Source organism: Sphaeramia orbicularis, unplaced genomic scaffold (assembly GCF_902148855.1).
Source record: "Sphaeramia orbicularis unplaced genomic scaffold, fSphaOr1.1, whole genome shotgun sequence".
Classification (NCBI taxonomy): domain Eukaryota; kingdom Metazoa; phylum Chordata; class Actinopteri; order Kurtiformes; family Apogonidae; genus Sphaeramia; species Sphaeramia orbicularis.
The window spans coordinates 99,619-114,273 of NW_021941635.1; the positions used below are offsets into that span (position 1 = coordinate 99,619).

Below are 14,655 nucleotides of genomic sequence, written 5' to 3' on the forward strand. Positions count from 1 at the left end.
AATTTAAAAATTTCAAATGCAAAACATTCCGATCACACATCCGGGACACCAGGGAAAAGCAATCGATTCTGTCTGAAGTCGAACCGACAGCCAGCCAATCCAGTTCTGTTAGGTTGGTCATGTGACGCTGATGCAGGAAGACGGTCAGCACGGATGTGTGGTCGGAATTTTTAGCATCAGAATTTTTTGTGTCTGAATTTTTTGCGCCTGAATTTTTTGCATCTGAATTTTTTGTTTTTTTCTAAATTTATGAACATAGTTGAATTCAGAGACAAAAAAATCAGATACTTAATTTCAGTGCAAAAAAAAATTCAGTGTTAGAAATTCAGTGACTTTTCTAATTCAAAATCTGATGGAACAGATTTACTTCTGTAGTTTTCATTCATTACCACCACAGGTCACTTTTAGCCCCACCCCCCTGCTTTAGCCCCGCCCCGGCAGCAGAACCAACAGCACAGCCAATAGGAGGAGGTGGGGCAGCAGTTGCCGTAGCGATGGAAGCGGGGCTCGGCCAATCCTCCGTGGGACCAGCTGTCGTCGGCCGCCTCCTTCCCCAGCCACAGCTTCCCGTCGGGGGTCGTCTCCCCGGCGACGGGCCCCTCCCTGCGGGCGGAGCTCCAGGAGGAGGAGGAGCAGGAGGTGGCGGTCTGCTGGGACTTCACCCCCAGGAAGGAGGCCAGGTCCAGGTCCAGGTTAGAGGCTCCTCCTCTGGGCCGAGGGGTGTTCTGTCTGCACTGGGGGCAGGGGATCCACACCTGGACCAGAACCAGAAAAAGGACAGGGTTAGCAACCAGACCCAGAACCTGGACCAGAACCAGAAAAAGGACAGGGTTAGCGACCAGAACCAGAACCTGGACCTGAACCAGAAAAAGGACAGGGTTAGCGACCAGAACCAGAACCTGGACCAGAACCAGAAAAAGGACAGGGTTAGCGACCAGAACCAGAACCTGGACCAGAACCAGAAAAAGGACAGGGTTAGCGACCAGACCCAGAACCTGGACCAGAACCAGAAAAAGGACAGGGTTAGCAACCAGACCCAGAACCTGGACCAGAACCAGAAAAAGGACAGGGTTAGCGACCAGACCCAGACCCTGGACCAGAACCAGAAAAAGGACAGGGTTAGCGACCAGAACCAGAACCTGGACCAGAACCAGAAAAAGGACAGGGTTAGCGACCAGACCCAGACCCTGGACCAGAACCAGAAAAAGGACAGGGTTAGCGACCAGAACCAGAACCTGGACCAGAACCAGAAAAAGGACAGGGTTAGCGACCAGAACCAGAACCTGGACCAGAACCAGAAAAAGGACAGGGTTAGCGACCAGAACCAGAACCTGGACCAGAACCAGAAAAAGGACAGGGTTAGCAACCAGACCCAGAACCTGGACCAGAACCAGAAAAAGGACAGGGTTAGCGACCAGAACCAGAACCTGGACCAGAACCAGAAAAAGGACAGGGTTAGCGACCAGACCCAGAACCTGGACCAGAACCAGAAAAAGGACAGGGTTAGCAACCAGACCCAGAACCTGGACCAGAACCAGAAAAAGGACAGGGTTAGCGACCAGACCCAGACCCTGGACCAGAACCAGAAAAAGGACAGGGTTAGCGACCAGAACCAGAACCTGGACCAGAACCAGAAAAAGGACAGGGTTAGCAACCAGACCCAGAACCTGGACCAGAACCAGAAAAAGGACAGGGTTAGCAACCAGACCCAGAACCTGGACCAGAACCAGAAAAAGGACAGGGTTAGCGACCAGAACCAGAACCTGGACCAGAACCAGAAAAAGGACAGGGTTAGCGACCAGAACCAGAACCTGGACCAGAACCAGAAAAAGGACAGGGTTAGCGACCAGAACCAGAACCTGGACCAGAACCAGAAAAAGGACAGGGTTAGCAACCAGAACCAGAACCTGGACCAGAACCAGAAAAGGACAGGGTTAGCAACCAGACCCAGAACCTGGACCAGAACCAGAAAAAGGACAGGGTTAGCGACCAGACCCAGAACCTGGACCAGAACCAGAAAAAGGACAGGGTTAGCGACCAGAACCAGAACCTGGACCAGAACCAGAAAAAGGACAGGGTTAGCAACCAGACCCAGAACCTGGACCAGAACCAGAAAAAGGACAGGGTTAGCAACCAGACCCAGAACCTGGACCAGAACCAGAAAAAGGACAGGGTTAGCGACCAGAACCAGAACCTGGACCAGAACCAGAAAAGGACAGGGTTAGCGACCAGACCCAGACCCTGGACCAGAACCAGAAAAAGGACAGGGTTAGCGACCAGAACCAGAACCTGGACCAGAACCAGAAAAAGGACAGGGTTAGCGACCAGAACCAGAACCTGGACCAGAACCAGAAAAAGGACAGGGTTAGCGACCAGAACCAGAACCTGGACCAGAACCAGAAAAAGGACAGGGTTAGCAACCAGACCCAGAACCTGGACCAGAACCAGAAAAAGGACAGGGTTAGCGACCAGAACCAGAACCTGGACCAGAACCAGAAAAAGGACAGGGTTAGCGACCAGACCCAGAACCTGGACCAGAACCAGAAAAAGGACAGGGTTAGCGACCAGACCCAGAACCTGGACCAGAACCAGAAAAAGGACAGGGTTAGCGACCAGACCCAGACCCTGGACCAGAACCAGAAAAAGGACAGGGTTAGCGACCAGAACCAGAACCTGGACCAGAACCAGAAAAAGGACAGGGTTAGCAACCAGACCCAGACCCTGGACCAGAACCAGAAAAAGGACAGGGTTAGCAACCAGACCCAGAACCTGGACCAGAACCAGAAAAAGGACAGGGTTAGCGACCAGAACCAGAACCTGGACCAGAACCAGAAAAAGGACAGGGTTAGCGACCAGAACCAGAACCTGGACCAGAACCAGAAAAAGGACAGGGTTAGCAACCAGACCCAGACCCTGGACCAGAACCACAGAAAGGACAGTGTTAGATACCAGAACCAGAACCTGGACCAGAACCACAGAAAGGACAGTGTTAGATACCAGAACCAGAACCACAAAAACTACAGCGTTAGCAATCAGAACCTTCAGAGCCAGAACCCAGACCTGAACCCGCTTTAACCTCTACAGGTGTAAACTGGACCATGTTGAGGGTTCTCTAAAACTGTCCCTGTGTGTCCTGGTCCATGTGAATCCATCTGTCTCTGAGGCTCCGCCCACACAGTAGGAGAAAGTGGTCCGGATCAGATTTAGGACCGCATATGAAAGTGGTCCGGGTCAGATTTAGGACCGCATATGAAAGTGGTCCGGATCACATTTAGGACCGCATATGAAAGTGGTCCAGGTCAGATTTAGGACCGCATATGAAAGTGGTCCGGGTCAGATTTAGGACCGCATATGAAAGTGGTCCGAGTCAGATTTAGGACCGCATATGAAAGTGGTTCAGATCAGATTTAGGACCGCATATGAAAGTGGTCCGGGTCAGATTTAGGACCGCATATGAAAGTGGTCCTTATCAGATTTAGGACTGCATATGAAAGTGGTCCGGATCAGATTTAGGACCGCATATGAAAGTGGTCCGGATCAGATTGAGGACCGCATATGAAAGTGGTTCGGATCAGATTTAGGACCGCATATGAAAGTGGTCCGGGTCAGATTTAGGACCGCATATGAAAGTGGTCCTTATCAGATTTAGGACTGCATATGAAAGTGGTCCGGATCAGATTTAGGACCGCATATGAAAGTGGTCTGGATCAGATTGAGGACCGCATATGAAAGTGGTTCGGATCAGATTTAGGACCGCATATGAAAGTGGTCCGGATCAGATTGAGGACCGCATATGAAAGTGGTTCGGATCAGATTTAGGACCGCATATGAAAGTGGTCCGGATCAGATTTAGGACCACATATGAAAGTGGTCCGGATCAGATTTAGGACCGCATATGAAAGTGGTCCAAACTGTGAACAAAGGTTTTTGGACCTGGTCCCGGGGCAGAACCAGCTCCAACAGGACCTGGATGCAGGTGCTGGTGTATTGGCTAACACTGCTGCTTAAAGGTGGTCTGGACCACCAGCTGATGGTCCAGGGACCATCAGCTGATGGTCCAGGGACCATCAGCTGATGGTCCAGGGACCACAGCTGATGGTCCAGGGACCATCAGCTGATGGTCCAGGGACCACAGCTGATGGTCCAGGGACAGCTGAGGGAAAACCAGAACTGAATCTGGAGCCGACCCTAGACCCTGACATTTAAGGAACGTGATGGTCGTCCACTCGCGGACGGACCGCCGCCGGTCTGGAACCTGTGGATTCAGGGGGCGTGGCCCGTACCGCCCGCCCACCCACCCCGCTGATGACATCATCACTCACCTGTTCGTTGATCACCGTGTCCAGTCTCTTCAGACAGGCCTGGCAGAAGGCGTGGCCGCAGTGCAGTCGCCGTGGCAACCGCGCAGCCAAGTCATAACTGCCGAAGCACACGATGCACACCAGGTCCTGCTTCCTCAGCGATGTCATCGTCTCCATGTCAACGGGAGGCGGAGGAGGGGGGAGGGGCTGTTGCGTCTCCTCCTCTTCTTCTTCTTCGTCCTCTTTTTTCTTGATGTCCAACATTTTGTCCTGATTGGATTTCTGTCCGAACAGAAACGAGGACAAAGACACGGTCAGAACCGGGCCTGCTGGGGGGTCAGAACCGGGCCCGCTGTGGGGTCAGAACCGGGCCTGCTGGGGGGTCAGAACCGGGCCTGTTGAGGGGTCAGAACCGGGCCCGCTGTGGGGTCAGAACCGGGCCTGCTGGGGGGTCAGAACCGGGCCTGTTGAGGGGTCAGAACCGGGCCCGCTGTGGGGTCAGAACCGGGCCCACTGGGGGTCAGAACCGGGCCTGTTGAGGGGTCAGAACCGGGCCCGCTGTGGGGTCAGAACCGGGCCCGCTGGGGGTCAGAACCGGGCCCGCTGGGGGGTCAGAACCGGGCCCGCTGGGGGGTCAGAACCGGGCCCGTTGAGGGGTCAGAACCGGGCCTGTTGAGGGGTCAGAACCGGGCCCGCTGTGGGGTCAGAACCGGGCCTGCTGGGGGGTCAGAACCGGGCCTGCTGGGGGGTCAGAACCGGGCCTGTTGAGGGGTCAGAACCGGGCCCGCTGTGGGGTCAGAACCGGGCCCACTGGGGGTCAGAACCGGGCCTGTTGAGGGGTCAGAACCGGGCCCGCTGTGGGGTCAGAACCGGGCCCGCTGGGGGTCAGAACCGGGCCCGCTGGGGGTCAGAACCGGGCCCGCTGGGGGGTCAGAACCGGGCCTGTTGGGGGGGCAGAACCGGGCCCGCTGGGGGGTCAGAACCGGGCCTGGGGGGGGGTCAGAACCGGGCCCGGTGGGGGGGTCAGAACCGGGCCTGCTGTGGGGTCAGAACCGGGCCCACTGGTGGGTCAGAACCGGGCCCACTGGTGGGTCAGAACCGGGCCCGCTGTGGGTTCAGAACCGGGCCCGCTGGGGGGTCAGAACCGGGCCTGGTGGGGGGGTCAGAACCGGGCCTGCTGTGGGGTCAGAACCGGGCCCACTGGTGGGTCAGAACCGGGCCTGCTGTGGGTTCAGAACCGGGCCTGCTGTGGGGTCAGAACCGGGCCCGCTGTGGGGTCAGAACCGGGCCCGCTGTGGGGTCAGAACTGGGCCTGCTGGGGGGTCAGAACCGGGCCCGCTGTGGGGTCAGAACTTGGCCTGCTGTGGGGTCAGAACCGGGCCCTCTGGTGGGTCAGAACCGGGCCTGCTGTGGGTTCAGAACCGGGCCCGCTGTGGGGTCAGAACCGGGCCCGCTGGGGGGTCAGAACCGGGCCCGCTGTGGGGTCAGAACTTGGCCTGCTGTGGGTTCAGAACCGGGCCTGCTGTGGGTTCAGAACCGGGCCCGCTGTGGGTTCAGAACCGGGCCCGCTGTGGGGTCAGAACCGGGCCCGCTGTGGGGTCAGAACTTGGCCTGCTGTGGGTTCAGAACCGGGCCTGCTGGGGGGTCAGAACCGGGCCCGTTGAGGGGTCAGAACCGGGCCCGCTGTGGGGTCAGAACCGGGCCCGCTGGGGGTCAGAACCGGGCCTGTTGAGGGGTCAGAACCGGGCCCGCTGTGGGGTCAGAACCGGGCCCGCTGGGGGTCAGAACCGGGCCCACTGGGGGGTCAGAACCGGGCCCGCTGGGGGGTCAGAATCGGGCCCGCTGGGGGGTCAGAACCGGGCCTGTTGAGGGGTCAGAACCGGGCCCGCTGGGGGGTCAGAACCGGGCCCGCTGTGGGGTCAGAAACCGGGCCCGCTGTGGGGTCAGAACTTGGCCTGCTGTGGGTTCAGAACCGGGCCTGCTGGGGTTTCAGAACCGGGCCCGTTGAGGGGTCAGAACCGGGCCCGCTGTGGGGTCAGAACCGGGCCCGCTGGGGGTCAGAACCGGGCCTGTTGAGGGGTCAGAACCGGGCCCGCTGTGGGGTCAGAACCGGGCCCGCTGGGGGTCAGAACCGGGCCCACTGGGGGGTCAGAATCGGGCCCGCTGGGGGGTCAGAACCGGGCCTGTTGAGGGGTCAGAACCGGGCCCGCTGGGGGGTCAGAACCGGGCCTGGTGGGGGGTCAGAACCGGGCCCGGTGGGGGGTCAGAACCGGGCCTGCTGTGGGGTCAGAACCGGGCCCACTGGTGGGTCAGAACCGGGCCCACTGGTGGGTCAGAACCGGGCCCGCTGGGGGGTCAGAACCGGGCCTGGTGGGGGGGTCAGAACCGGGCCTGCTGGGGGGTCAGAACCGGGCCCACTGGTGGGTCAGAACCGGGCCTGCTGTGGGTTCAGAACTGGGCCTGCTGGGGGGTCAGAACCGGGCCCGCTGTGGGGTCAGAACCGGGCCCGCTGTCGGGTCAGAACTTGGCCTGCTGTGGGGTCAGAACCGGGCCCACTGGTGGGTCAGAACCGGGCCTGCTGTGGGTTCAGAACCGGGCCCGCTGGGGGGTCAGAACCGGGCCCGCTGTGGGGTCAGAACCGGGCCCACTGTGGGGTCAGAACTTGGCCTGCTGGGGGGTCAGAACCGGGCCCGCTGTGGGGTCAGAACCGGGCCCGCTGTGGGGTCAGAACTTGGCCTGCTGTGGGTTCAGAACCGGGCCTGCTGGGGGGTCAGAACCGGGCCCGCTGTGGGGTCAGAACCGGGCCTGCTGTGGGGTCAGAACCGGGCCCGCTGTGGGGTCAGAACTTGGCCTGCTGTGGGGTCAGAACCGGGCCTGCTGTGGGGTCAGAACCGGGCCCGCTGTGGGGTCAGAACTTGGCCTGCTGTGGGGTCAGAACCGGGCCTGCTGTGGGGTCAGAACCGGGCCCGCTGTGGGGTCAGAACTTGGCCTGCTGGGGGGTCAGAACCGGGCCTGCTGGGGGGTCAGAACCTGGGTCTGGGTTTGGAGGTGTTGTGAGTTTCTCAGGTGGACCTGTTGAACCAGCGTCCACAGTCAGACCCTAAAATCAAAGACATGTGACTGAAGGTGGGTTCACAACGACTGCACTGAGGTCATTTCAAACATTTGTTTCAAAAGCATCTGAAAAGGACCGGGATTCATGGGAAATGTAGGCTGTGGGTCATGTGATCTGATTTACATTTGAATTGTTTTTTCCTTCAGTTCTGTTGGGTTTGGAATTCTTTAGTCTTTTTTCTGTGTATTGTTCATTTCTGGGGAGGTTTTCATATCAGCCTTCTTTGGTTTCTGTCCTCTCCTGCACAATGATGTTCTGTGTTTCAAAGTTCTTTTTTTAAGTTTTCTCTTGCTGTTTTATGATGTGCTAATTAATGAATTAATTAAAAAAACAAACAAACACACAAACAGACCAGAGTTCGTTTGTCAGAAAGTCTAGACTTTGTTTTTGGTGTAAACACAAACATGAACTCTGATTTGAACTGAACAAGTGGACCCAGGACCACCTACAGGAGGTGGTCCTGGTGGTCTGGAGGTGGACCCAGACCAGGTGGTTCTGGGTCCACTTCCAAACAGACTCTGGTCCGGTCCGGTTCTGCTGTGAACAGAACCGTGCTCCAGCCCAAACACACCACAGAACCATCAGCCTGTTTGTTCTAGATGAGCCACCGTAGCCTCTGGGAGGAGCTGAGCATCATGGGTAATCAGAGCTAACACTGAGCGTCTCCTGGACATGTGGTCACATGTCCATTTGACCAAACTGGGTCCGGTCAGCTGTTGTGGACAGCAGACAGTATTTAAAGGTGTGTGTGTACAGACAGGATTCCAGACCCGTGTTCACGCAGACCTGAACAGACCAGCAGCTGTTCTGTCAGACCATGGACTCACATCCGAAACACTGTCCAGGTATTCAAACACAAGTTCATCCGTCTGTTCCTTGTCATGTGTGTGTGTGTGTGTGTGTTTTCTTCCAGGTCAGTAAATGAACAGTTCATGTGGTTTGTGTGATTCCACATCAGAATGTGTGTCGTATTAAACTGAACTGTGTCAGTGAAGGAGCACATCTGAAAACAGCTGTCAATCAAACCACATTCAGCATTCGGACCCGCCCTCCCATTAGAGCGCAGAAGCTCAGCGTCCGGCCCGGCCGAGCTCCGCCCACGGCTCCGTTCACCCCCAGAGACGCCGAGCATCCAGGGGCGGGACGACAGGTGTGATGTGTCCAGTGCTGGTCCAGTCTGTAGTGGTTTTAAACCAGTTCCACTCAGTCCCATTGAAGTGCATGGACCAATGAGAACGCAGACACGGGAATGGAGGAGGAGTGAACAACATCCAGTCCACTGATCTGGGATCAGACTGAGTCTGAACCAACTGGTCTGAGAGATGAACGGGTTCAACACATTTGGAGTCAATGAAATGAAAACAACTGAACAGATTTGAGCATTTAATGGGAGTCATGTTAGGGTCAGAGGAGCTTCAGCTGCAGTCGGACACAAACACCTGGGATCTGAACCCACAACCACCGTCCACTTCCTGTTCCTAAAACTCCGATTATTTGAATTCAACACTTGTTCATTTTGTTTAAATTTTGATCCATCCACTAAATCCATCCCATAATAAACAGTGTTAAATTCCTACACTAACACCCTTCAACCAGTGAGTACAAATACACACTGAACATGTGACCAAAAATAATAAGAATATGACCCAGAGGTGGAGTGAACCACAGACAGAAGAAATAAACAAATACATTCAACTATTTCAACATAGAATATTGGGTTTGTACAAAAAATGTGGTTGGTTTTCTTTACAAACTTGTTATTTAAAAGATTCAAAATCTGACAGTTATTGAATATTCAATATTTTTGTTTATGGCTCAAGTTGATGGAAAAAAATTTAAATAAATAAATAAATAAATAAGTAAAACAATGATAATGATGGTGGTGATAATAATAATAATAATAATAATAATAATAATAATAATAATAATAATAATTAGTAGATCACCCCATCACCACCAAAATGTACTCATTTCTTCCTTGTGCCAGTATCAACATTTCCTGAAAGTTTCATGAAAATCCGTCCATAACTTTTTCAGTTATCTTGCTAACAAACAAACAAACAAACAAACAAACAAACAAACAAACCCTGGCAAAAACCTACCCTCCTTGGTGGAGGTAAAACCAAAAGCTCCGACCCTTCGGTCCTGTCTGAGTCAGATCCAGTCCAACCTCTGTCTGTTCACACGTCTGCAGCTCTGACCCACACACACATTCCATCAGATAACTGTGACATCACTGTGATGTCATCAGTCAGTCCTGCAGCTCTGACCCACACACACATTCCATCAGATAACTGTGACATCACTGTGATGTCATCAGTCAGTCCTGCAGCTCTGACCCACACACACATTCCATCAGATAACTGTGACATCACTGTGATGTCATCAGTCAGTCCTGCAGCTCTGACCCACACACACATTCCATCAGATAACTGTGACATCACTGTGATGTCATCAGTCAGTCCTCATATTCTGTCTTGTGTCCGTCTGTAAACTCACCCACCTGTGGACTGACTCACATCCTCCTCCTCCTCTTCTTCTTCTTCTTCTTCTTCTTCTTCTTCTTCTTCTTCTTCTTCTTCTTCTTCTTCTTCTTCTTCTTCTTGTTAGTTTCTCCCTTTTGTCGTCTCTCTCTCTCTTCCGTCGTTTCTCTCCATCTGGTTCAGACTCTTTTCTTTCCTCTTCACTCTTTTTTTCCTTCTTTCTCTTTGGTTTGATTTTTTCCCTTTATTTCTTCTCTTTTCTTCTTTTATTGTGTTGTCGTCTATCTGTTGTTATTTTTCTTTTTGTTTCTTTTCTTCCTGTTGTTTTATTCCTCGTCTCTTCTTCTTCTTCTTCTTTGTGCTTCAGAGAGAGAGAGAGAGAGAGAGAGAGAGAGAGAGAGAGAGAGAGAGAGAGAGAGAGAGAGAGAGAGAGAGAGAGAGGCTGTCCCATTAATAATTGAACCTCGCTCGGCCACAGCAGACGTTGACTCAGCTTTAGTTTATTTTCACTGATTCGTTCGTGAACGCCTTCATCATGTTTTCAGAACATAAACTGAAGTCATTGTATAATTAACATGTGACATGTTCACAGAAAAAGTCCAAATAATGTTGTGTTGAATGTTGTTATTTATTTCATTTGTTTATTTGACTTAAAAAACATAATAAATACAAAACATTGATTATTATGAAGATAAATCCAGATCAATAAGTGATCAATATCTGCAGGTATGTGTCATAATCAACATGTAAACAACAACAGAAATAATAATCTAATGGGATTAATTATTGATCTGTCACGTGATCAGCCAATAGAAAGTGGAGCTGATCTCAGGTTTCTATTGGCTGCCGGCGTCGGCCTATCAGGTTACAGCACGGCGCTGTGGTTGCCTAGCAACAGCCAGGTAAACACACAGACCTTCACACAGTTTAAGGATCAGCCAATCAGAGTCCAGAATTCTGTCTGTCACACAACGGTCCGAGTGTCTGAAGTCTGTCTGATCAGATCTGGAATTAGAAAAGCCATGGACTCCAGAGCACTAGCATTTGTTTTGCACTGAAATTAAGTGTCTGACTTTTTTATCTCTGAATTCGCCCGTGTTCATGAATTTAGAATAAAAAAAATCTGATGCAAAAAATTCAGAATCACAAATTCCGATCACAGATCCGGGACACCAAGGAAAAGCTACTGATTCTATCTGAAGTGGAACCGACAGCCAGCCAATCCAGTTCCGTCAGGTTGGTCATGTGACACCGATGCAGGAAGACGGTCAGCGCAGATGTGTGATCTGAATATTTTGCTTCTGAATTTTTTGCATCTGAATTTTTTGCATCTGAATTTTTTGCTTCTGAATTTTTTGCTTCTGAATTTTTTGCTTCTGATTTTTTTGCATCTGAATTTTTTGCATCTGAATTTTTTGCTTCTGAATTTTTTGCTTCTGATTTTTTTGCATCTGAATTTTTTGCTTCTGAATTTTTTGCATTAGAATTTTTTACATTTGAAGGTTTTACATTTGAATTTTTTACATTTGAATTTTTTGCTTCTGAATTTTTGCTTCTGAAGTTTTTGCTTCTGAAGTTTTTGTATTTGAATGTTTTACATTTGAAGGTTTTACATTTGAATTTTTTACATTTGAATTTTTTGCATCTGAATTTTTTGCTTCTGAATTTTTTGCTTCTGAAATTTTTGCATTTTAATTTTTTGCTTCTGAATTTTTTGCATTAGAATTTTTTACATTTGAAGGTTTTACATTTGAATTTTTTACATTTGAATTTTTTGCATCTGAATTTTTTGCTTCTGAATTTTTTGCTTCTGAAATTTTTGCATTTTAATTTTTTGCATCTGAATTTTTTGCTTCTGAATTTTTTGCTTCTGAAGTTTTTGCATTTGAATTTTTTACATTTGAATTTTTTGCATCTGAATTTTTTGCTTCTGAATTTTTTGCTTCTGAATTTTTGCTTCTGATTTTTTTGCATCTGAATTTTTGCTTCTGAATTTTTTGCTTCTGAAGTTTTTGCATTAGAATTTTTACATTGAATGTTTTACATTTGAATTTTTTGCATCTGAATTTTTTGCATCTGAATTTTTTGCTTCTGAATTTTTTGCTTCTGAATTTTTTGCTTCTGAAATTTTTGCATTTGAATTTGTTTTGCATCTGAATTTTTTGCATCTGAATTTTTTATTCTAAATTTATGAACAGGTGAATTCGGAGACAAAAAAATTCAGATACTTAATTTCAGTGCAAAAAAACATCAGTGCTAGAAATTCAGTGGCTTTTCTAATTCAAAATCTGATGGAACAGATTGACTTCCATACAGGTGTCTTTGAACGCACCACCGTTAAACAGAACCGGAACAATTGACACGAAAACACTGACGTCACAATGAATGTTATTGAATCCATATATGGTCAACAGGAACTGATAAACCCCTCCCACTTAAAGGTACCAGACAGTTAATCAACACTTTTTATTTCACACAAACATAATTTTGACTATAATTTAGTAAAGATTTATTCTTAAAATTATTTCTCCTTCAAAGGCGCCTTCATTCCACAGTTTTACAAATATAAAGAAATATAAATACTTTATGGATATTGGTTGGAAACACTTTACGAAAATATAAAATAAACCATTTGTTCACATAAATACACAAACATTTGATCTTATTTCCTATAAATGTTACACAGCTACAGTTAAATATTCAAACATCTGTGTTTGTGTCGGATTTGTCAGGAAATGTAAAAAAAAAAAAAAAAATTAAACAAAGCTGAACAATTAAACTGTAACAGAAATTCAAACGTTAACTGATCTAAAATTATTATTCAATCGACAAAATTAACCCTTTCATGCACAGTGGTCACTGCAGTGGTCACTCCAGTGGTCAGTTCTTCTCCAGCTGTTCTCTTGTATATTCATGGGTTCTGCTGTTTTAGTTGCATATCAGCCGACACAGTGGACACTAATGTGCCATCCCATAATAACCCACTGACATTCAGACCAGTACTGGAACTGCGGTTCTAGTTCTCAGGTGTCAAACCCCTAAAAGTTCTGATCCGGCCCGCAGGAGGACTTTACAAAGTGCAGAAGATATGAACAGTCAAAGGCGTCGAAGTCCAAAACAACAGCAGAAAAACAGAAACCCTGACCGCAGATGTTCCACTGGGGTTAACGTGAAGGACAAAATCTGACACCACGCCTGTAAATTATGGCAACACCAATTTCTTCTGTCTGATTTATTGCAAAGAACATTCAATTCTGATCTCCTCTAATAATAAAATGTCAATAAATGAACAAATATGAACAACCTGGAACGTCCACAGAAACACCTGTCCTGTTCAAAAGCTCCTGTCTGTTCTGAGCCTTTGTACATCTGCTCTGTAACGCACATGTACGAATCAGAAGTTGTGGTTAATAATGATAAAAATGTTCTTATTATTTCTTCTATTTTTCCTCGGAAGTTTCATTCTTTTCAGGTTATTCACATCTTTTTTTGTTTGGATAGTTTGTAAAATGTAAATGACTCCATAATTTCATCTTACTAGTGTCATTGTACCCGTGGTGCCGCTGCACCATAGCGCCCTCCTGTGCTGCGACACTGGGACACGCGTCAGACAAAGTCATGGCGGACACACAAACGTCCATTCCAGTCAGATTTTTGGCATGTACAGAACTTTGCAGCTGTCATTGTTTTGAAGCTGTTGTGTTGTTGTTCTCCAACTGCAGATCCAACTGGGCTGAATGCACAACCTGAAAGAACAGGAGTCTGAGCGCCCTGGTCTACAGAAACCTGGTCCACAGAAACCTGGTCCACAGAAACCTGGTCTACAGAAACCTGGTCCACAGAAACCTGGTCCACAGAAACCTGGTCTACAGAAACCTGGTCCACAGAAACCTGGTCTACAGAAACCTGGTCCACAGAAACCTGGTCTACAGAAACCTGGTCTACAGAAACCTGGTCTACAGAAACCTGGTCCACAGAAACCTGGTCTACAGAAACCTGGTCCACAGAAACCTGGTCTACAGAAACCTGGTCTACAGAAACCTGGTCCACAGAAACCTGGTCTACAGAAACCTGGTCCACAGAAACCTGGTCTACAGAAACCTGGTCCACAGAAACCTGGTCTACAGAAACTGGTCTACAGAAACCTGGTCCACAGAAACCTGGTCTACAGAAACCTGGTCCACAGAAACCTGGTCTACAGAAACCTGGTCCACAGAAACCTGGTCTACAGAAACCTGGTCCACAGAAACCTGGTCCACAGAAACCTGGTCTACAGAAACCTGGTCCACAGAAACCTGGTCTACAGAAACCTGGTCTACAGAAACCTGGTCCACAGAAACCTGGTCTACAGAAACCTGGTCTACAGAAACCTGGTCCACAGAAACCTGGTCTACAGAAACCTGGTCCACAGAAACCTGGTCTACAGAAACCTGGTCCACAGAAACCTGGTCCACAGAAACCTGGTCCACAGAAACCTGGTCTACAGAAACCTGGTCTACAGAAACCTGGTCCACAGAAACCTGGTCTACAGAAACCTGGTCCACAGAAACCTGGTCTACAGAAACCTGGTCCACAGAAACCTGGTCTACAGAAACCTGGTCCACAGAAACCTGGTCTACAGAAACCTGGTCTACAGAAACCTGGTCCACAGAAACCTGGTCTACAGAAACCTGGTCCACAGAAACCTGGTCTACAGAAACCTGGTCTACAGAAACCTGGTCCACAGAAACCTGGTCTACAGAAACCTGGTCCACAG

The 14,655-nt window shown here is 49.6% G+C and overlaps 1 protein-coding gene across 1 annotated transcript; it reads right to left on the reverse strand.

Moving 5' to 3' along the window:
- Positions 1-404: 404 nt before the first annotated feature.
- Positions 405-9,947, reverse strand: LOC115416637 (RING finger protein 227-like). Its single transcript, XM_030130474.1, has 3 exons — positions 9,920-9,947; positions 4,323-4,583; positions 405-755 (listed from the first exon to the last, which is right to left on the reverse strand). Exons 2-3 carry the CDS (start codon positions 4,563-4,565, stop codon positions 405-407), a joined length of 594 nt encoding a protein of 197 aa, XP_029986334.1. The 5' UTR covers positions 4,566-4,583; positions 9,920-9,947.
- Between the last annotated feature and the right edge of the window lie 4,708 nt (positions 9,948-14,655).